Here is a 23,504-nt window from a genome sequence, read left to right on the forward strand (position 1 = left end):
GGTCGGCGTCCTCCTGGTGTTGCGTGTACTTGAGCTGGGAGCGCTGGTGTGCCACGGACAGCACCTCCTGAAGCACCTCAATGTTGCGCAGCTTCTTGCACAGGCTCACCTCCCTCACCGACTCCTCGTGATGGGTAATGGCTCTGCGCAGATGAGACTTACCTGCCAACAGAAAAGCAACCCCATGTGACTTGTGTCCTAAACTGCAATGCAAGTAGCTCAAGGAGAGCCTAAGTGCCCAAAGATCAGCCCAGAGAGGCGGAAGTTCTCTTTTCTGAAGGATCTGTCTGGACGGCTTAAGTCCCTCTTAAATGCATGTGCAATATGCTCACTTATGACTATAAATCATCCATTCGACAAGTATTTACTGAATGTTCTAGGCACTAAAGACAGCGATGAACAAAAACTAGCCTCTGCGTTCATGGAGTTTACATGCCAGTGGTTGAAGACAGAATATTAATGAGCAAAACAATATGTAATAGATTGTGTGGCAATAAGGTTATAGAGAAACAGAAAACAGGGTAGGCCAGTGTGGCCAGAGAAGATGGGGAATGGAAAGCTGCCCTTCTATGATGGGTGATCAGGGAAGGCCTTTTGGAAGGTAAGTTCTGAACAGAGCCCTAAAGTAACGAGGGAGCAGCCATGAGGATATCTGACAGAAGAGAATTCCTGGAGGAAGGAACAGGAAGTGCAAAGGCCCTGGGGCAGGAATATGTGTGCTGTTCAAGGACAACAGGGAGCTTGGGGTCTGGCTAGAGGAAGTGAGGGCTGCAGAGAAGGGCTCGGAATGAGGGCAGAGAGGAGCAGGGGCCGGACCATGTCCAACCTTACAAGTGCAGGGTGAGGATTTCTGCTCCTATGCTGGGCAAGATGGGCACCCATTAGGGTTCGAACAGAGGACTGACATGATTTGACCATGTGAATGGACAATGTAGGAGCAAAGAGGAAAGCAGGGAGACCAGGTATGAGGCCACTGCAGAAGGCTGAGCAAGCTATATAACCCCAGAGGGGCCTCCATTTCCTCAGCTGAAAAATGGAGATCACACCATACCTATCTCATAGGGCTGTGTGAGGTTTCAGCAAGCACTATATGAGTGTGGCTTGGACCAGGGAGGATAAGAAGTGGTCTGATTTGGGTTGTTTTCTGGAGAAAGTCAACGGGATTTGCAAATCAAATGTGGGGAGTCCAAGGAGAGTGAGTCCAAGGGTTCCAGCCTGTGGAAGAAGGCGAGATGGGCCATTGCGTGCGGGGTGGGGCATGCGTGGGTAGTGGAGGAATGCAGGCCTGGAAAGAGATACGTGCTCTGAGACTTGGCTGAGGCCAAGCCATGACAACTCATTACCAGTTCTCAGGTGTGGCCTGAGAAGATAAGCCGCCGTGTCCTTCCGCAGCAGGATGGCCAAGGGTCACCCCCAGAACCACTAGGGTGTCAGAAGATTGTCAGGGCTCTACCTCCATGGTGGGAGGCCCGGGCCCTGAGGAGCCCATGAGAACACAGCTCCAGAAGCCCACCGAGGTTAGGGGACCACACCTCATGGTTTCCGAATCCAGAGCAGTCCTGAGCAGGACTCGGCACCCCTACTTTCTAAGCCTCGACCTGGGGACCTGCCTGGCGTTGTCCGTGAGTAGGACCAGCTGGGCGCCAAATGAGCCATGAGGAGGCAGGAAGGACAGCTGATACGCACCCAGCTGTAGGCGCTGATGACTGTTTTTCAGGGTGGCCAAGGGTGTCAGTCCCTCTGGCATGTGGCCATAGAGCTGGGACAGGCACTTCTCCTGGTGGTCTTCATCTGCTCCAGGCTTCACTGCAATGAGAACCAAAGGGTAAGCCCCTTCTCATGACCGGGGCTGCGGGCTCCGGAGATGGCACCACAGACCCACTTAGGATTCCTCTCTCAACCAAACCTTTGGGTTCGTTTCTCCCCCAGTTTTACAAGGCACTTGGGGTAACAGGCCTCCTTGGGGCCCCTGGATACACTACCGGTCTTTGCACCCTCAGGACCAGGCACGCTCTAGGGGCTGATTAGGCTTCAAGGCCACACTCTCAACCTCCTCCGGGCACCTGCCTCACGGAACCTCCCAGCACAGCCCTGCCTCAGCCCGCTGGTGGCCTCCGTGCCTGCGCCCTCCTTGGCACATGTCCCCCTCTAACTTTGCCAAGCACTCGTCACTACCATCGCCACTTACGGCCTCAGTTCCAGAGCTCTTGCTCTAGTTTTCTTTTCCTTCCTTGTTCGGCTGGAAAAGGCCCCCTCGGAGCTCCAAGTCCAACTTGAATGAGAAACTGCCTACAACTACACCCTAGGGTCCGACAGCTGCCCTACGGCTGTCTCTACTGCAATGACCGAAGCATTCATTGTATTTCCGCCAGTTACATGACTTGTCCTGCATAGCAGACCATAAAATCATACTAGCGGCAGCAGCTAACACGTTCAGAGAGCCCGCTGTGCACAGGCACTATTTAGCTTTGCATATTGGCGCTCGGTTTTCACAACAACACTGAGGGGTTCTCTTCATAGCCCCACTGTAGGGATGAGAAAACTGAGGCACAGAGCAGCTAGGTAACTTGCCCGAGATCACACAGCTAGTAAATGGCAGAGCTGACATATGAACCCAGGCAGTCTGGTCCCTGAGGCTGTCCTTCTTATTACTCTGGTGGCCGCCTTGATTAATACTAATTACAACAAAAGTCCTACCCGACCTGAGATCAGAGCTAAGACTGGGTTGAGGAGAGTGAGGCACTCACTTTGGGCTGAAAATTTAAGAAGGTGCCAAAACTCAGCAATCGAGATGTATAATATTTTAATACAAGTTTCTAAATATTGCAATCGATGCAAAAAAATCCATCATAAACAAAACATCAAGATTTCTTTTCGCTTCAGGCTCCAATTGGCTCAACACAGCATTGTTACCATTGATTGCCATGGAATTATTTTGGTATTGATTCTGATTGGTTTAAAATGTCACATTTAAATGTTATCTTGATCATTGAGTTTGGGGGCATATTTCCTTAGATTTTTGTGCCTGACGCAAATGCCTCCGTAGTGCCAGCCCTGGTCCTAGCCCTGTTCTAAATTCCACGTGAAAAGTCATCTCTGTGAAGCCGTTTGCTCCATCCTAGGCAGAATTAACGCTTCCTCTTTTCCTCCCACAGCAGGAACAGATAACCCCCAATCCCACCCTGGCATGTGTGACAGCTGCCTGTGCCGACTGTCTTCCCGCCCTCTGTCCCCAGGCTGTGAGCATCTCCAGGGCAGGCAGACAACTCTCACTCAGCTCATTATCTCCTGGAGGCAGGAAACCACAATCCCGACCAAAGCCCAAAGCCCAGAGCCGAGAGACTTACACTGGTGGTCGATGAGGAGGGTGGCTACGAAGTAGTGGGCCAGGGCTCCGTAGTGGTGGGCCTTCACACAGGCCAAGCTGGCCCAGGAGTAGGGGATGTTCTCTTTCACTGGCGCCTGGCTCATGGCTGCGTGCAGCTGCCGATAGCCCTCTCCCACCTGAAAGAGAAAAGAGGTTGGGAGGGGGAACCTGGCACAGGAAACCTCATGCACCCAGGCTACAGAAAGAGTTCTTTCTTCTATGCAACAGCCCCTGCCAGAGGCCGCTCCAGAATCTGGGAGCGACTCCAAGGGTTCTTCGTGCTGTCAGTGTCAGAGTTAACAGGGAGATCAGGCAACTGTCATTATGCTGGTTTTTAGGCTAAGCTGCAGATGGAATCAGTGATCCGTATCTGAAACACCAGTACTTGCCAAGAAAATGCAAGCCAGCGCTCTGGCCAGGGCTGGCACGCTGCCCAGATCATGGGCAAGCTGCCATGGGAAGCCCCCGCTGCTTCCAGTGGGCCTGCACCAATGCACCCTGCCCACCCCTGAAAGCCACGGGAACCAGGAAGGCTTACCTTGGCAGCCTCCTGAGCCACCTTCACTAGCATGAAGAACTCGTTCCGTAAACCAGGAAGGCAGATTTTCTCAAACACGCTTTCTTGGGCCTGTGCGAGCATCATTTTGACCAGCACACTGAGCATGGCGGGACTCATGTCATAACTCGGCGTGTGAGTAAATGTCTCTTTCAGGTAGTTTAAAACCCCTAAAATTGGAAAATTTTGCCCATTAGTTGATCATATTTATTTCACCATGCTGCTCAGAAATAGAGAATGTGACAGAAGTAAAAATATAAAACTGGCATCCTAGAGCATCTTAAAAATTGTGATTCTCGATTAACAGAAGATCTAGCAATTCCACTCCTAGGTATATACCCCAAAGAATTGAAAGCAGAGACTTAACTGTTACTTGTGCACCAATACTCACAGCAGCATAATTCAAAATAACCAAAAGGTGGAAACAACTCAAACGTCCATTGACGGATAAATGGATGATGAAATATGGTATATACATATAATGAAATATTTTTCAGCCTTAAAAGGAAGGAAATTCTGACACATGCCACAATGTGGATGAAGACATTATGCTAAATGAAATAAACTAGTCACAAAGACAAAAGTATGATTGTACTGAGAGGAGGTATCTGGAATAGTCTGAAATTCATAGAGACAGAAAGTAGAATGGTGTTTGCCAGGGAATGGGGGAGAAAAGGGATGGAGAGTTACTGTTTAATGGGTACAGAGTTTCAGTTTGGGATGATGAAAAAATCCTGGAGATAGATGCACAACAACGTGAACGTACTTAATGCCAATGAATTATGCTCTTAAAAATGGTTAAATTGATAATTTTGTTACGTATCTTTTACGACAGTTTAAAAAAATCAGATTCTCTTCCAAAACATTTATAACTGTACCAAGGAAGGAAGCCAGACTGCTCCCATCCATTTTGGTCTCTCCTGAGACAATGGTAAGAAATCCCAACCACGACCAGGCATTTGATGGAGGCAAAGCAGACGGCAGGCAGAAGGACTGAGGTAACACCTGGGTCATTCAGAAATCCAGGGCTTTTCCCCAGCCCTAGCAAAGATCATCTCAGCCCATTTCAATGGAAATTTTCATGCGATAACCCTCGGCTAACTCTTGCTATGCTTTAGAAAATTAACTGTCACAGTATAAACTGACAATCAACCCGGAGGTATAATAGGCTCTCCAGCCACGAATCCCATCTGACTGGTTCCTCAGGTTTTGTCGCAAAGCATAAATCACCCTATAGAAAGATGGCAACTGCTCCGGGATGTTTGCTCCCCTCTGGGGTTCCTCCACTCTATTCTCAAGCTTTTTTGTCCATATCCGTAATCTCAGAGGCAGGTCACAAAGTATACCTGCTTAAGATTCCTCAGAAAGAAAGATGAGCCCAGGAAAAGATTTACAGTGAAAGAAATGGACTTTCACATGGAATCTTAGCATATTGGTTCATCCCGACAGATCAATATTTTAACATGAGCAATTCCATTATTAGTGAAAGTGGCAGCTGAACCTCTTCACGGCCTTACAAAGTGAGATACTCAGGAAGGTTCTTTGCCAGGGGTAACACCCCAAAGCAGAGTGAGGAGGACTGGCACAGATGGACACATGCCACGGAGCCAGCTTGGGGGATCATGCTGTGGGCCGCCGCTTTGCTGACCACTGCCCATGCCGAGTGTGCCTGACACAAGTCCTGTCAGAGGGGGGCGAGGCAGGACCCTTGGACACCTATGAGCTGCATCAGGTCCACCCACAGCACCACGACTGGCCGCCCCCAGTCCTCCACAGGTTGGTGCTACAGGTCTCTTGACGAAGGGCTGAAAAGAACAACCTCAGGTGGGCAAGCTTCACAGAATGAACAAAATATAAAGGCATAAATAGTAATAGGCACTTAACAAGATACATGATTTTTTGAAAAGTCTACATTTTCACTAGTCGGAAAAACTTATTCTGTTTTTCAATATAGTGTTCAGAGGAACAGTTCATTCACTGCCATCTTTGGGGCCACTCATTCAGAAAAGATTAATCGTTAACCACACGATACACTGTGTGCATGAGCCATAACCCAGACCCTGACTGAGAAATAGGGTTTAAACCATTAAGCAATTCTCTTAGTGGGAAATTAACCCAGTGCTGGAAACTAGTCTGGCCCTTTTAGACCCGTGAGGCCAAGCGTGAGCCTGGAAAGGACCCAAAGACCCACATCAGCTGGGGGACGTGGTGGCAAATGGCGGGGCCAGGACTCTGCCCGGCTGCCCTTGTGGAGACACACCTGCTGCTCTCTGAAATGCATCCACCGCACTCTCCAGCCCAGCTTGCAGCTGCCGATTGCACCGGGTCCCGATCTGTGTGTACAGGGCTCCAATGTTAAACAGAATGCTGGCCTTCTCCAGAAGCAAGTTCTGCTGGCTGACTGGGACCCCGGTGAGAGAGTCATACCTATTTAAATAAATGTGAGAATATGAATTACTTGGCTAGTTAGTGCTACTGTGGGGTGAAAAATAGACAAAATTTATTTCTTGAATAAAATTCAAACATGCACATGCAGTGAGGCATTTATTTACAAACAAGATGATGGGCCTGATCATGCTGAAGACACCCACAACTGCACACAGAAATGAGGTTTTGTAATTAAGATGTTCTTCGGTAGGTGAATGATGGATAAACAAGCTGTGGCATATCCATATAGCGGAATATTATTCAGCACTAAAACGAAATAAGCTATCGAGCCATGAAGAGACATGCAGGAATCTTAAATGCATATTGCTAAGTGAAAGAAGCCAGGTCTGAGAGGACTACATACTGTAGGATTCCAACTATATGATATTCTGGAAAAGGCAAAAATAATGGAGACACAAAAAGAATCAGTGGTTTCTAGGGTTCCAGAGGGGAGAAGGGGGAAGGGATGAATAGGTGGAGCACAGAAAATTTTTAGGGCAGTGAAACTACTCTGCACGATACTGTAACAGTAGATAGATACATGTCATTATAAACTGGTCCAAACCCATAGAATGTACAATAGCAAGAGTGAACTGTTTTTAACTTTGGAATCTGGGAGATAATGTGACAATGTAGGCTCATCAACTGTAGTGCATGTACCACTCTGGTGGGGGAGGTTGTTGGAGTGTGGGGACAGGAGTACGTGGGAAACGTCGTACTTTCCCCTCAATTTTGCTGTGAACCTGAAACTGCTCTAAAAAGTAAAATATATTTTAAAATATAAGGCTTCTCCTAAACGAAATATTACAAACCCCTCACACAATTCTTCTGAAGTCTAAAAGATTCGGGATTTTTAGTTTTAAAGTTCATACATCGACTGGCACGTAGACACAGAACTTCTCCCTAATTTGAGACTGAGGAGAAATCCCCTTTAGTCCCTTCACCAGACAGGGCAGACAGCTAATGGCACCTTTACAAAAAGTCAGCCGCCTTTCCTTTCAAAATGAAGGCATCACACTGGCCTGCTGTGATAAACTTTAGCTCTGAACATGCCTTAGCTTTGCAGATTTAGTCTTCTCTAACCCACACTCAGCAGCTCTAAAACATTTAAACAACACTAATCTCTGAAAATACCAACTCTGGGAAGAACCTAATGTTCTGCTTCTGTTTTTAAATTTGATCTATTTCTGTTTGCTGCCCTTGTCATTGAGACAAAACCTGATTCCCATCCCCCACCGCAGTCCCACCTAGGACAAGAATCCTGCTCGTTCCACCTCAGAGCTCTGCTGTTTCCCCAATGATAACACGAGCACGAAAAAAATGCCTCTTCTCTTCAGCTCACTTGTTCTGAGAAGCAAGAAGGCAAGGTCTGTTGGAGCCTCCCCCGCCCTACCGGTTCCCTTCATAACCAAACACCACTTTATCTACAGGTCCTGGGCTCTCCTGTATAAAAGGGACAATTAGAAAGAGGGGCCCACAGTGCAAAGTTGTAACTGAAGGGGGACAGCACCAGCACAGGCCTCAGGCACCTACCATGTAAACAAGATCCCCATCTGCCGGGTGGGTGGGAAGAATCGGCTCTCGACAAAGCCCAGCTGGATGAAATAACTCATCAGCAGTTCGACGCCGGCCTCGTCCCGGCTGGGTGTCCGACAAGACTGAAAGGAAAGCAAGCACCGAGGGGCTGAGCGGGCGAAGACGCAGCGGAGGGCCTGTCCCGGAAGGCGCTCACACGTGCCGTTTCTGTGGAGCTTATTTGGGCCCCCCTACTGGTATCATGAACTCTAGGAAGGTGGAAAGGGCTGGAATAAACTTGAGATTCTCAGAACCCAGCCTCAGACTTGCCAGTGGGCAGGTCTCCTGTGGTCTTATGTGGCAAGTGGAATGGATGACTCCAGCAGTCCCTCCCGATTACCTGCAACCACCTGCGAGTCTATAAGATTTCGAGTGTGCAATAATGGGATATTCTGAAGACTCGACAAGCTCTAGCAGCCGTCCTGTCCTCCCTTCCTTGCCGCACGCAGAAACATACTTGTCTCAGATCCATAAGATCTGCTATTTCATCTTCATATAGGTAGCTATCTTCACTGTAATGTTCCAGAATAAAATCCTGTAAGAAAAACGAGAGAAGATACTGTAAGGTGTGATTCAAAACTGTAAATAGGTAAATAGGTAACGTCTAATGTGCTCCCTTTAAAAACGTACAATACATAAAAACTTATGGGAGAATGCACACTATGGTGATTTTCTTAGTGGTGCGACTTCTTAATTTTGTTTACATATATTTAAAATTTCTGTTTTCGTTGCTTCAATTAAAAGGAAAGCTGCAGTAATTTTGAAAAAAATATCGTTGCAACACTGTTAAGTGACCTACATGTTAAAACGATTCTGGCAAACGTCACAGATATTCAGGGGCTCAGACCTTCATCCTTTTCATCCTTTGTGCTGCCCTCAGTACCTGGGCACAGGGTCTTCCTGGCAAAGAAAACTCGCATCTGGGGACTGTCGCGAGGATGCGATGGAGAACTTTGTAAGAGCAGCTCTGGCACTTCCGCACATGAAGCACCCCGGCGAGACCCTGGCCGGGCCCACGGCCCAGTGTCCGATGAGCACTCAGTTCACCCAGTCGTGCAGCACGTACTGCTGAGCACGTGCCCTGTGCCAGGCATGTTCGCGGTGCCTGGGCTACGTCAGAGAACAAAACAAAGATCCTGCCCCATGGAGCTTATGTTCCTGCACAGGTCACAGACAGTAAGCAATGGGCACAACAAATAAGTAAATGACATCGAATATTACAAGATGGCAAGTATGATAGGAAAAAACAAAGAGCAGTTTAGAAGGTATGGAGAACACATTCTTGCATAACAGCCTCCATGAGTGCTGGCTCTCCTTGGCTGCAAGACAGTGGAGGAGACTGCAATAATGTCTTCCCAAGTGTTTGTGAGTATTTTTACACACTTTCTACATTAACGCTCCTTCTGCTTTTTGTACGTTCAATGCATATCTACACCCACACCCACACGCCCTCGTCTTACAAAAATAAGATTGTACTACATGATTATACAACTTCGGTTTTCTTTTTCCTCTCTCTTTGATTTCCCCCACCCCACTTCAACCCCTGACCTATGGATGTTGCCGTTTCCCCTTAAGACGGGGTGTCTTCTCCCACACACTCGTGGAGCGCCCCCGGGGCCTGGCACCCACAGTGCACCTGGGGTATGGTCTGTGGCTCCACCTGGGGCGCGAACCCAGGACCTTCTTCATGTAAAGCAGATGTGCTAAACACTACACTATGGAGCCACCCCTGGCTTTTTGGGTTTTGTTTAGGTTAGAATTGCAGGAGAAAGGCACAATGTTGACTAAGATGTCAGAAAACAGTCTCTGTCCCATTGAGTGACAGATGCCACTGGCATAGTTCCAGGACAAGGATGCAATCAAGGGCTTTCTTTAAGCACCAGCTACCAAATCCTGGCCCCACTGCCTGTGGAGGACCTGTGAAAGTGCTAGAATTTTTTTTTTTTAATTGACAATGCATCAAACATTTTCATATGCTGTAAAATATTCTATAACATGACCTTTGGTTATACAATCCTCCAACGTAACGAATGTACAATTCATTAATTCAACAAATAAACTGAACACCTGCTATGAGCTAGCCAATATGTACCATGTTAGTCTTCACTCCTTGTCAGACGTTAAAGTCATTTGTGTAAGTTTTGCAATTAAAGATAACACCACGTAACAGTCATCCCCCCACACACTTCCGACTAGTTCCTCAGAAGAAATCCCAAGAAGGTGTCTTGCTGGGCCCAAGGACGTGTAGAAGAAAGTGCCTTCTGCTTTTTTACCTGGTCCTTATCACCCAACTTCCCTTTTGTTTTATGATGCCACCGCAGATTTTATTCACAACTTAAAGAGCTGATATTTGGAATCGGCTCTTCATCTAATACGACTTATCAAATCCAAAATGGTTTTCAGGATGTGGTTCCATAGTGTAGCAGTTAGCACTGGGTTCGCATCCCAGTGGAGCCACAGTCCATGGTCTACGGCCATGCCACCCTGAACAAGCCTGATGTCTGATCTCATGAAGCTAAGCAGGGTTGGGCCTGGTTAGTACTTGGATGGGAGACCACCTAGGAAGACCAGGTGCTGTAGGCATAAATAATAATAAATGAAAAAAAATGAAACAGTTTTCTATTAGCGACATTAATTGCTATGAGGATGATCTGAAGGACAAAGTTTATCTATGGCTTCTCCAGTGACATCCCCAAAAGCAGTGCTAAGGGTCACCATTCAGATGATGCTTTACAGAACAGCATGTTGTTCTGTCAACCGCTACTATGGACGATGGCAAAAAATTTCTTAAAAGGAGAGAAATCACATTTAAAATAAGAAGTTAAAAGAGAAACTTTATGCTACGTCACTGAAGCCAAAGAAGATATTGATAAAAAGTCTAAATGTATTCTTGCCTTTGAAACTTAGTAAACTACGATAGATTAAACAAATTCTGTAGATAAAAAAAAAATATGTAGCTGAAACCCACTGTAATCATCAAGGACAAGACAAGAATTTCTATCATTACTGCTATTACTTAGCATAATTCTGAAAGTTTTCTAACAAATTAAGAAAAATAAGAGACATAGACATTAGAAAGGAAGAAACAAAATAATGGTATACTTATAAAACCTTAGAGCCTCAACTGAAAAACTACTAAAATAATGAGAATTCAGTGAAGTGGTCAAAAAGTTAACACATAAAAGTTGACAGTCTTCCTTTCTTATACAGGCAATAACCAGTTAGAAAAATATCAGAGGAATAATAATTTTTCAAAATCACAACGAAAGCACAATACTTCTAGGAATAAAATTGATTTAATTAAGCGGGTAACTCAAACTTTACTGAAGGATGTTAGTTATTTCATTCTTTCACGTGATTCATGAAATCATTTTTTTAAACATGACAGACTGGTCCTTGCCCCTATAAACTTGCTGTTTGTTGACATCAACAATTAGAAATATTCTATTCCATGGATGAAAATGCGCAATATCATAAAGGTACGATTTTGTCCAAATTAGACTATGAATCCCATAAAATTTCAATCAAAACCCCAAAGTAATATTTTTTGGAAACCTGACAAAGTATGAAAGTAAAAATGTGGAAGAAAAGCTAAGAACATTTGGAAAAGCCTTATAATAATATAGGAGACTTACTCTATTTGGTGTTAAAATACATGGGGATTAAAGTGAGGAATAGACAATGAAACCAGATACGGATCAGAAACAGACTGAAGCAGATTTGAGAATCACATATATAACTGAAGGCCAGAATTCCATAGAAATGGGAAAGGCTGGACCTCCATCAGGTCCAGGCAGGAAGGAGGCGTGGTGGCACACACAAACGGCGTGACCCATGCGAGTTTAAGGAAAGGACTATGACAATGGTGTGGATGGTGCAGAACCTCTGGAGCCATTAGAACCCCAGAGCTGAAGGGTCAACAAGGAACAGGTAAAAACCCAGAGAGACGGCTACCTGTGGTGGGCACTGAACAACCACCATGAACTGCCCTATGGAATGCAAAAAAAGCTAGCTGAGGGAGCAGAATAAATGACCAACTTCCCTCTCCTAACCCTCTCAGCTCCTGCCGCTGCTCCTCCCCCTGACCGCACGCAATAGGAAACCAGAGAGCAGGAGACTGTCGCTGGCTCCCCAGCACAGAGCAGGATGGAGGAGGGTGCATGATGGGGGTTGGGGAGGGAAAAGAGGCAAACGGACACCCTCCGGCACCACAGATGGATTCTTTATACATAGTTCAGGGGAAACTGCTACCCATTCAGTGAAGATAAAATGTTATAGCCTTACATCTTACCTTGTATCCCCAAGACAAATTCCAGATAGATTAAAGATTTGATAATGAAAAAATTTAAACAAAGCACTAAAAGAAATAATAGCAAAATATTTAAGACATTTTGGTGTGCAGAATGCTTTTCTGAACGTGTCATCAAGGTAAAGGGAAGAACTGATAAGTTTAACAATATAAAATCTGTACGGAAAAAAATACATATTATACTTTTTAAACTAGTTATTGCTTATATAACAAAAGTTAAAGGGGAGCATGTACTGAGAGAAATATTTGCAATATATATATAACTGAGGGTTAATACCCTTTACATGCAAAAAAAAAAATATCTTAAGAAATAAGAAGAGCAACACTATGGCATGCAAAGGACAGAAACCGTCATTTTGAAAAGAAGTATAAGGGTCACATAAACGTACATGAGAATGTGCTCAACTCTAGTACTGAACAAAGAAATCCAAGCTATAATAAGGTACCACTTTTGTCTGATTTCACAAAAATCAAAAAGATATTTTTTTAAATATCGAAATGATGAATGATACCCAGAGCAAGCAAAGGGCAGGAAGACAGCAGTCACACACAGCTGGGAGGAAGGTAAGGCAGAACCACTTATAGTGAGTAATTAGATGGCATGTATCTTTGACCTGTCAAATCCATATCTAGAGATTTATCCAAAGTAAATTTTCCGCAAAAGGTGCAAAGATACTCCATGGAGAACTGCTGACAACAGCAAGCACTTGGAGGCTGTCTAAAGAAGGAAATTAATGGCTACCTTGTTTAGCACAAGGAGACATCATGCTAAGCCCTCATGGATGGGACAAGTCACATACCCTCATGAGGCAGGCCTCTGATCAGAGGAAGAGACTGGTGTCCAAAGATTAAATGCCGAGCAAGTTACAGAGCTCAGTGGGGAGAGGTGGTAGACCGTGAGGGATTTCTACATGTCCTGGTATTTTCTTAACGTTTTGCAAAACTGTTCTTAATCAGAAAAATAAATATAGCTCTATTTAAAAGCAAAAGAAAACCCCTGAATTCTCTGGATAAAGAATTTATTTTGATGGTGCTTTTTAATGAGGCCATTTTAAAGCCTATGTATTTAAAATAAAACCAAGTCACATCGTGAGTCTTTACTGACCATTAAACATCACGTAGACACATACATCAGATTCGAAAGACGACTCAGATTGCCCTCATTAAGTCAGCCGAGCCACTCCTGTAAAACCTGTCTGTGTTACTCTCAAGCACAAATGTGGAAGGGAGAAAACAGAACGTCCCCCAAACATTCTCATTTTTGTATGATTGACATTTGAAGAATCTCTTTTAGGCTAAAATAACATGGTTGGAAGCCTCAGCTGAACAGCAGTTGGCCATGCCCACAACACGTGATTTTTTTCCACTGACTTTAATGTGGAATTCAGCACGTGACACATTTGGATCTGTACAGATGCCCATAAAATTCTCCAAGTTTCTCCAAGAGAGTCTGCCTGTACTCTTGCAGCTCTGGCACCAAGCAACAAACTAAATCTCAGGAATAACTATCCTATAAAAGCAACTAAAGAACATTTCCACACAAAGAGGGATTGTCTTGGGTCTCACAGCCCTGTGACAAGTGTCACATCTAAGAGTTCAGGCAGCCTGTGAAAAGCTGGCATTAAGCTGCAGCTCCTGGATTGTTCTCTGCCCAGATAATCCAATCTCTGGTGATCCTGGGTCCTGTAAGACTACCAATGTCCCTTCTCAAACTCCAAAATAAACCCCAAACTCACAGGGACCAACACCAAGATTTAAACAGAGCAGCAGGCAAAAAGGCCATGTACGAAAGGGCTTATGTCAAGCGATTCAGTTTCTGCTCTACAGTGGAAGTCAAGTGTAGAAGCTTCAAAGCACTAAGGAATTGCTTTTAAAAGGACAAATTCTATAGTGCCCAAAGTGCTGCATGATAACTTTTCCTTTTCTAAACTAAAAGTAATCTAAAATGAGTCAACTAACAGGATTACTATGAAAAGAAACATAATTCTTTGAAGCATTTTTCATGATGCCCGGGTTGATTCCTATACGCCGCCTGGACTGGAAAGCTCAGAGACAGGCACTACCTTCTCCCAAATCTCCACTTCCTCCCCCTAAATGAAGTTTAAGGTGATTCATTAAAACTCAGACTGATGGAGCTGGGGAGAGGAGAGCATTCCAGGCTCGGGGAGGCCTCTCTATCAAAGCACCTCTACCACTTCCCACCTGAAGACCTCACTGAAACAGACCCAGCAGGCAGGGCCTGTGACATCATCAGCATGCAGCACAGTGACAGGCACAGGTGGGCCCACAAGTTTTGGCTGCTTGCCGGCAACACAGATGGTGGTTAAGAGGAGGGCAGATATAGTTCATTTAAAGAGGTGAATTGTATAGTATATGAATTATATCTCGATAAAGCTATTATTTTTAAAAAAAGAATAGAGAAAGGAAGAAAGAGAGAAAGGGAGGGAGAGAGGGAAGAAAGGAGGCCAGATCCTTAGTAATTATTAGATGGGGGAGAAGAGGGGACAACCAGAGACTCCAGTTATTCAAGTATTTAAGGCATTGAAAAATAAGATGGGTTGGTGTATCAACACAGGAATGCAGAGATGGATAAATATGTGAACAAGTGATGATAACAAACTATTCATGGTAGAATCTGGGTAGTGAATATACAGGAGTTCCCTGCAAAATTCTTTCAATTTTTCTGTAAGTTTGGAAATTTTCATAATATAATGTTTAGGGGGAAAAAATCAGCTATTCTTCCAAAAACATGGCCTGCGTCAGTTATGAAAATTTTTTTAAAAGGTACTAAAATAGGATACAATTTTTAAATTCCAGAACACATCCACCACAGATTCTCTCTGATTGGCCGCCTGGGGACGGCTGGCTGGGGCTCCCCAGGCACACCAGGAGCCTCAGGGTAGCCAAAGAATGCGAGAGGACCGCAAGGTTCTCTATGTGGCCTGTCGCGGGGGCTTGGGGGTCACTCTGCAGACATTAATTGACTCTTGGCCCACTGAGCCTAAGGCCATTTGTAAGGAACACACGTTTTCTATATTTCCTTCTTAGACAGTGAGTTCAGTGTCCATTTCTTTGAGATTTACCTTAAGAACGACTGAAAAGTCAACATCCTTCGTTTCCTTCAGGCCGAGCGGAATCAGCGGGATTGTAAACGTCTCCCTATGAGGAGCACAGCAAGGTATATGAACATCCCCATCCTCACCACTCTGCACTCACAGCCTCCCAGAGCAGCCCAGCTCAGGTCCCCAGCACACACCAGTTCATTTTCCATAGACACCTGTGGTCATATCCCTCTGTTCTAAAACTAGGCCTGGTCCACCCCTGACTTCTGGACTAACACAGAGACTACCATCTGCATTACCTTCTCTCCAATCTCAACCCTTCCTTCCCAGTGACTGTGCTGAGAACCTGTTGCGTGCCAGGGCCTGCAACGGGGACACCTCTCCTGCAGCCCTCCAACCCTGGGCCCTCAAGTGTCTCCCCCTTAGTGCGTGTATCTCTCTAGGTGTCTCATCACCTACACCAGGAAGGCCCTGAGGGCAGGGGACCCATCTGACACCTAAGTGCTCCTAGCTCCCAGCCCAGGGTCAGGTCCAGACCAGCTGCTTCCACTCTGCCTCCTGTCCCCTCACTGACCATTCTGTTTCCCCACAGGTCGCCCTGAGAGTGAGCCCTGAGCCTAGCGGTTAAGGGCAGTAAGGGCAGGGCCAATAGGAAGTGAGCCCCACTCAGGCTGTGTTTTGCAAACAGGGATTTAGTTCCCCATCCGGTAACAGGAGACCTCCTGGGGCCGCTCAGCCAGGCCGGGGGGAGAAGGCCAGGAAGGCCAGCCAGGTGAGTGGACAATGCAGCCGTAAACTGAAACTAGCTCTGTGCTGGAGAGAAAACGAGGGGGCAGGGGCTGTGCTCAAAGCAGGTGAGATCCAACAGGGGTGCGTGGCTCCCCCGCAGCCGGAAGGGAAAGCTGGGCCCTGCTGGAAGGAGATGACGATGGGCCACGCCCTCTCCCCGGACCCCAGTGCCTGTGACTGTCCAGCAGCAGCCAGTTCCCGAGGCCCCCTGGCCCGGGCACCCCCAGCCCCAGCCTTGAGCTAATGTAATTTTCTCCATGACCTCCATTGCTCGTGTTTTCTTCACTGCACCATGAGATTGTTTCTTCCCTACCTACCTCACAGAGGTATTTAAAGATCGACTGTGCTGAGGAAGAAACAATCTGCTTTGAAAAGAGGAAGTGGGCAGATTCAAATGCAAGGTGTCATTATGCCTGAGCATATCTCCCTCCCCTCTTCCCGATGACACAGGGGGTTGATTGGCCACTTTCAAGCCATGTCTCTATGGGAGACAGGTCTCTCGTGATGGATATCCCTGCGCTTCAGTATAGCAAGTGGGAATATGAAACGTCCTCCCTTAACCACCAAAGTCTAGCCGGGCCTCGCCTCCTTCAGGAACTTTGATCTTTTAGGCAAAACACTGGAATTTAATACCAGAGTGTTGGCTGCGAGAAGCCTTTCACTTGTTGTTCTGATTAGGTGTTCAAAACTGCACTGGGAGCCCACAGCTAAGTGAGCCAGGGCACAGGGCGTCACAAAGGGAGGAGCCGAGGTTTCATGTGCTAACACCTTCCCTCCAGCTCTGAAAAACACACCGTGCCACTCAGAGGATTGGGAGTGATCAGGAAAAGCACATTCCAAGATGACTCGAGGTTCCCTAACGTTATCCTTCTGTTAATCCAGGGAACTATTTTCTGACTGAGTGTCCCCTGGGGTTCCCCAACCTTTTGAGAAGTCTCACTTCCCCACACAGAAAGTAGGCAAACCCTTCTTTGGAGCTTCTCAAAGTTATTTCTTGCTAAAGATAGACATTTCTTTCAGAGGTGATTAACCTTGGGGTGGGAGACTTTCTGAGCTTTTCTGAAGATCACACCTCAATATGTCGCCGCCCACCAACACTCCCTAAGGGATCCTTCTGAATGAACACATTCATTTCCCAAATATTTAATGGAGTACATTTCTTAAGTGTCTCAGTTGCACCTTCTTCTCAGAGAACTTGCAAGGGTCCCCTAATTTCTGATGTACAAGGCAGTTTATATGTTTTTGCATTCTATCAACACAGTGGTCCAGAGCCGGGCCCTGTGCATGATGGTGAGGCTGAGAGGGAAGAAGGCAGGGCAACTTGGCCCCTCTTGGCAGGCCGGCTCTCAAAGCTAAACACAGAAGTACCTCCAGGGCATCTTTATGGCAGAGACACCACCAAGCCCACGTGAGAAATGCTGACTCCGTGCCTGGACCCAGATATGCAGCTCTCCAGTAAAACTATTTTCCAAGAGTCCCAGGATAAATAAATGCCTTTTTGTTCAACTCTCCAGGTATTCACAGCCAACATCCCTTTCACTCTTGCACCTTGCTCATCCCCAAACCTGATCATTTCCCCACTTCCCAGAGTGGGGTCTGCTATCCGCTCAGGGCTATTTGTGTGTGCCATCCCTGATGACTCACAGAAAGTACTGGGAAGAAGCGTTGCTGCCACTTACTCTGTGCTCTGATAGACTCCCACCGAGATGTTGAGCCCCTCCAGCTCTTCCTTGAGCATCTGCAGGTCTGAGTTCACGAAGCTCAGCTCCAGACGCACCTGCTCCCGTACCTTGTGGTTTGTGGCCGCTCTGTTAAAAGAGGCGGGAAGAGAAACACTCTTAGCCAAGTGTTTCAGCTGCCGGGTGAGCAGAGCCCCCGGTTCTCACAGGCAAGCTCTGGGTGTCCACCTGCAGATGTGAGTGCCAGATGTGATCAACGAGGTGTCTCAGGGATGCCAGGTACCTGCCCCATTTTGAACCATACCTACCAGTACATGGACCTGAGACGTAGCCAATGACAGTGAGCTGCCAAACATAACTCCTAAGACATCTGTGCAAAGAATTAGCCATGAGGAGAGAAGAGGGAACTCTTTTCAGCCATCCATAAAAGACTATAAATTATCCCCTTAAAAGAAAATGGATGAGAAAATAGAGGAGAAAGTAACAACACTTCCAGCTCATCCTATGAGGCTAATATTACCCTGGATCCCAAACCAGAGAAAAACATCGCAGGAAAACAAAATGACAGACTGACATCCTTTATAAATACATATGTGAAAGTCCTCAACGAAATATTAGCAACTTGAACCTAGCAACATATAAAAAGGATTATATACCATGACCAAGAGGGATTCATCCCAGGCATGCAAAGTAGATTTAATGCCTGAAAATCAATTAATGTAACATACTGTATTAATAGAATAAAGGACCAAAAACCACATGGTTACCTCAATAAATGCAAAAAAAAAAAAAAGTGCAGGCATACTTCAGAGATACTGAAGGTCTGGTGCCAGACCACTGCAATGAAGCAAGTATTGCAATAAAGCAAGTTGTAATGTTTTTGCTGGTGGAGGATCCTACCTTCAATTTGCATAAAAGTGTAACACCTACAAGGTACAATAAAGAGAGGTATGCCTGTTTGTGATAAAGTCCAACACAGATTAGTGATAAAAATTCTCAACAAACTAGGAATAAAAGACAATTTACAAAATCTGATAAAGGACATCTATGAAAACACACAGCTAACATCATACTTCGTGGTGAAAGACGGATACTTTCCCCCTCATGATCAGGAACAAGGCAAAGATGCCTACTTTTGCCACTTATGACCAACACTGTACTAGAAATTCAAGCCACTGGCGATAAGGTAAAGAAATTAAAGCATCTGGATTGGAAAGAAAGAAGTAAAACTGTCTTTATTTACAGATGACATAATCTTATAGGAAATATCCAGACCCAGGAAACAAATACTAGAACTGATAAATTTATCAAGGTCATAGGATACAATTCAATATACAGAAATAATTTTATTTCTATATACTACCAATGAAAAATCTTCAAATGAAATTCAGAAAACAATTTCATTCACAACAATATCAGAAAGACTAAAACACAGGAATAAATTTAAGAAAAGCAGCACAATACTTATACACTGAAAACTTCAAAACATTGCTGAGATATTAAATGAAGGGACATGCCATGTTTATGAATTAAAAGGCTCATCATTGTCAAGATATCAATTCTGTATTAACAATTTTTATCGATTCAGTGTAATTCCAATCAAAACCCAGTGAGCTTTTTGATAGAAACTGACAAGCTGATCCTAAAAATTACATGTAAATGAAAAGGACTTCGAATAACCAAATAATTCTGGGGAAAAAAACAAAGTTGGAGGACTTATACTATCTGATTTTGAAATTTACTATAAAGCCACAGGAATCAAGACGATGTGGTATTGGCCTAAGGACAGGCAATGAAACAGAACAGAATCTAGAAATAAATTCTTACATTTGTAGTCAATTGATTTTGATGACGGTGACCAGACAATTTAAGGGGGAAAAAGTCTTTCCAACAAAGGGTACTGAAGCAACTGGACATCCCTAGGGATGTCAGTGTCCCCAAGACCACCACCCCCAGGTTCAGTAATTCACTAGGAGGACTCAAAGGACTCAATATAGTTGTACTCTGGGCCCTGATTTATTACAGCAAAAGAACACAAAGCAAAATCAGCGAAGGGAAAGTACATGGGGTAAAGTCTGGAGGAAACCAGTCACAGATGGCTAAGGGTCTTTCCAACAAAGGGTATTCTCTCCCAGAACGGCTTAATTCCTCCAGCAAGGAACATATGTAATATATTCATTAGAAATATAGCATCCAGGGTTTTACTGGGTGCTAGTCAGGTTGGCACCTCTGCCTAGCATGTTCCCAAATTCCAGACTTCAAGAAGGAAAGCAGATGTTTAGCATAAAGTACACAGTTTGTACAAATACTTTAAGCACAATGAGCCCCTCTTATCAGTCCTAGAACTGGTGGGAACTCTCCTGAAATCTGTGTTTGCAGACACCAGCCAAGGGCCGACCCTACAAGCAGGCCTTCCCAAGAATAGCCATCTCAGGCCTGCTATAGTAGCTTTTCTGCACAACAGGCAAAAAATACACCTCAATCTAAAACTCATATCATATACGAATATTAAGTCGAAATGCAATACAGAGCTCAATACTTGAGCTAAAACTCTAAAACGTCTAGAATAAAACACAGGAGAAAAGTTTCACGATTGTGGGTTGGGCAAAGTATTCTTAACTACTCGCGAAAGCACAATCCATAAAAGAAGAAATTGATAAATTGGATCCTGACAAATATTAAAACTTTTGTGTTTCAAAAAACAAACTAACTAAACGAACAAACAAAAAACCTCTGTGCTTCAGAAGATATCATTTAAAAAAAAAAAAAGGAAGAAAAATAAGCCAGAACTGGAGAAAATATTTACTAATTATAAATCTGATAAAGAATTTGTATTCAGAATATAAAGAGTTCTATTAGTTAAATAATAAAAAGATAACTCATTTTTTTTAATAGGCAAAAGATTTGAATAGACATTTTAGTAAAGAAGATGTATGAATGGCTAACAAGCATATGAAATGATGCTCAATATCATCGGTCAATAAGGAAATGCAAGTGGAAAATGAGATACCAGTGAGATACCATAATGAGATATCAATACACACCCACTAGATTGGCTATCCTAAAAAAGACAAACAAGAACAAATATTACTGAGGATGGAGAGAAACTGGAACCCTCATCCATTGCCGGGTGTAACTGGCACAGCCACACTGGAAAACAGTTGAGTAGTTTCTAAAAATGTTAAATATAAACTTACCATCTAACAGAGTAATTCCACTCCTAGGAATCTATATGAGAGAAATAAAAACACGTGTCCAAACAAAGACATGCATGTGAATGTTTACAGTAGCATTATTCATAATCACCTCCAAATGAAAGAAATCCAGATATCCATTAACTGGCAAATAGAGACACAAAACATGCCACATCCATAGAATGAAATGGAGTTAAGCAATATGAAGGAATGAACTTGACCCAAGTTCTCCAGCAGAGGTTTTGACACAGACTTGAAGACCTTCCAGGTGCTCCCTCATTTTACAGATTAGGAATCGCTGCAGAAATAACTGTAGCAATGAAAACCAAGTACTGAGCCAGACCTTGCTGAGCACATTTCCACGACCTATCTAGGCAGGTTCTCGGTCACCCCTCAGACCGGATTCTAGAATTTATGCTCATTTCATCAGCCAAGAGCTCCAGCAGCCAGAGAATTGGTACCTAACCACCTCTGCCTCCTCACTAATGAAAATCCAGCCACTTGTCATCTGCTTGCTTTGCTCACCACCTTTCCTCCCGAGAGCACAGTACCAACAGCTTCTCCTAATGGTCTGCCCTCCCCACTGGGGCGGCTCCCCGCCCTTGTCACATATTTGGGCCCATCGGTTTCTCTCCATGATGTATTTATATTTCTTCTCTCCCTTCTCCTCCCCCCAGGCCCCTATCCGTCACTGAATTCCTTCTTTACCAATCAACAAGCTTACTCTGCGCTCTCTCAGAAAAAGCCAAGCCTGACCCTGGTTGCAGATATGATGGCATCTGCCCCTTACCATCCGGTAACTTTTCACATGTGTACATCTGGGCTCCTCAGCCAGGCAATGAGATACTGAAAGCTGAGTTGGTGACTATCATTGGTTTGGGGATTTTGGGGGGCGGGGGCATGATCACCAATATGTACACATGCATACCTAAAACGAAATTCTCACAAAACCATCCTTTGCCATAGATGTGATACACTCCAATATAAGTCTATTCTACTGTAGTAACCTCTTTAAAAAAAAAAAAAAACCAATAATGTTTGTAACTCTCCAATTCTGATTCTCTAACACCAGCTGGGTGCCCAACAATTCAATTCAGTTCTGACGCCAACTCCTGGAGTTAGCACAGACCCCCTAGTCATGGGCTCAGTGCCAAAACACCGTCACTTTGGGCACCAGTTGCCAAATACAGGGCTCCTGTAACTTCTGACCAGCTATAAATCTAGGGTTCCCGCAACCCCCTCCTCAGGTTCAACAGTTCATTAGAACAACTCAAAAAACTTGGGAAACACTTTACTTATATTCGCTATGGTTTATTTTAAAGGAAAAACTCAGGAAGAGACAGACAGAAGAGATCCTTAGGCCGAGGAGGGGCACGGAGCATCCATGTCCTCTCTGGGCATACTATCCTCCCAGCACCTCGATGCGTTCACCAGGCCAGAAGCTCCCCAAACCCCATCATTCAAGGTTTGGTAATTGATTAAATCATTGACGCTGGTGCCTGAACTCAACCTCCAGCACTTCTCCCCTCCCTGGAGGTCCGAGGTCAAGGGCTGAAAGTTCCAACCTCTAATCAGGCGTGGTCTTTCTGGCAACCAGTCCCTCCCTCCATCCTGAAGATCCCCCTCTCTCATCAGCAGACATCTCACTGGCACACAAAAGACACTCAGGAGAGTCCAGGGCCTCCAGCTCTATGCCAGGAACCAGACACAAAGACCAAATATTTATTTTTTTATTATACCACAAAAGCAATCCATTTAACAGATTTCATTTATACTATGGGCCACAACCTGCTGCTTGTAAAACCTGTACTGCAGAGATGTTACTGAGAACATGATCGATTCACTAGCTGATGACACACACAAGGATGCATGGAAGAAAGCTCTCCCAGCCCTCAGTATTGGGAATGGAATGGCTCCTTCTCAGTAACTGGTTTGCTTTTGGCACATGGGCATGCAATGTGTTCCAGATCCCATTCCCTTCTTCATAATACCTTCCCAGAAACTCAGAGAAAAACCGTCTAATAAAGCATAGAGGGCCTGGTAGTAGGTACTAGCCTTACTTCCAGCTAAATCTCTCCTTTATCCTTCTTTCTGCTCCTATATTCTCACTCACTCCTGTTTTAATCTTACATGTCGTGGGAGTAAGGTGCCTCCCATTAATTTTGGAATGAGGCAAGATGAACTATAACTCCTGGACATCAAGACCTTTGCCTTCTATTTCTTTGTATTTCTCCTGGAACTCGGCATGTCCTTTCTACATTGTAGGGGCTCAACATATTTCAGTTACGAAAGAACAAACAGCACAATAAAGACCACTGTCTAGTGGCAGTGTGGGGTGGAGGGCAGAGGAGTGCTGACTGGTCCTCGGTAGCAGAGTGGGTCCAACTTAAATATGACAACTTAGACCCTATGACTCCTGTCCAAATACCTAAAGAGCCTCCAAATATGCCAATAATTCTTCTATTTCTTCATATTGATTTACCACATCTCCTCCCTCTAAACTTGACAACAATACTCTGGTTTCTCTTCAGATTGCATAAATCTTT

The 23,504-nt window shown here is 44.9% G+C and overlaps 1 protein-coding gene, 1 non-coding gene and 1 pseudogene across 2 annotated transcripts in view; 1 reads left to right on the top strand and 2 right to left on the bottom strand.

The window, feature by feature from the left end:
- Positions 1–23,504, bottom strand: part of RHPN2 (rhophilin Rho GTPase binding protein 2) — a 48,858-nt gene that overhangs the window by 9,728 nt on the left and 15,626 nt on the right. Inside the window, exons 3-11 of the mRNA XM_006926781.3 lie at positions 17,765–17,893; positions 15,318–15,393; positions 8,383–8,460; positions 7,884–8,008; positions 6,184–6,350; positions 3,906–4,093; positions 3,348–3,504; positions 1,687–1,806; positions 1–162 (exon numbers count right to left, since the gene is read on the bottom strand). The exon at positions 1–162 is cut by the window's left edge and continues 30 nt beyond it. Coding sequence (XP_006926843.1) covers positions 1–162; positions 1,687–1,806; positions 3,348–3,504; positions 3,906–4,093; positions 6,184–6,350; positions 7,884–8,008; positions 8,383–8,460; positions 15,318–15,393; positions 17,765–17,893 — 1,202 coding nt within the window. The remainder of the gene's footprint in view (positions 163–1,686; positions 1,807–3,347; positions 3,505–3,905; positions 4,094–6,183; positions 6,351–7,883; positions 8,009–8,382; positions 8,461–15,317; positions 15,394–17,764; positions 17,894–23,504) is intronic.
- On the bottom strand, positions 9,730–9,857 carry LOC112474672. Its single transcript, XR_003044525.1, has one exon. It is a non-coding gene; the product is annotated as a small nucleolar RNA SNORA30/SNORA37 family (small nucleolar RNA).
- LOC112474842 lies at positions 10,392–10,508 on the top strand (annotated as a pseudogene).

This window comes from Pteropus alecto, unplaced genomic scaffold, assembly GCF_000325575.1.
Source record: "Pteropus alecto unplaced genomic scaffold, ASM32557v1 scaffold7, whole genome shotgun sequence".
NCBI lineage: Eukaryota > Metazoa > Chordata > Mammalia > Chiroptera > Pteropodidae > Pteropus > Pteropus alecto.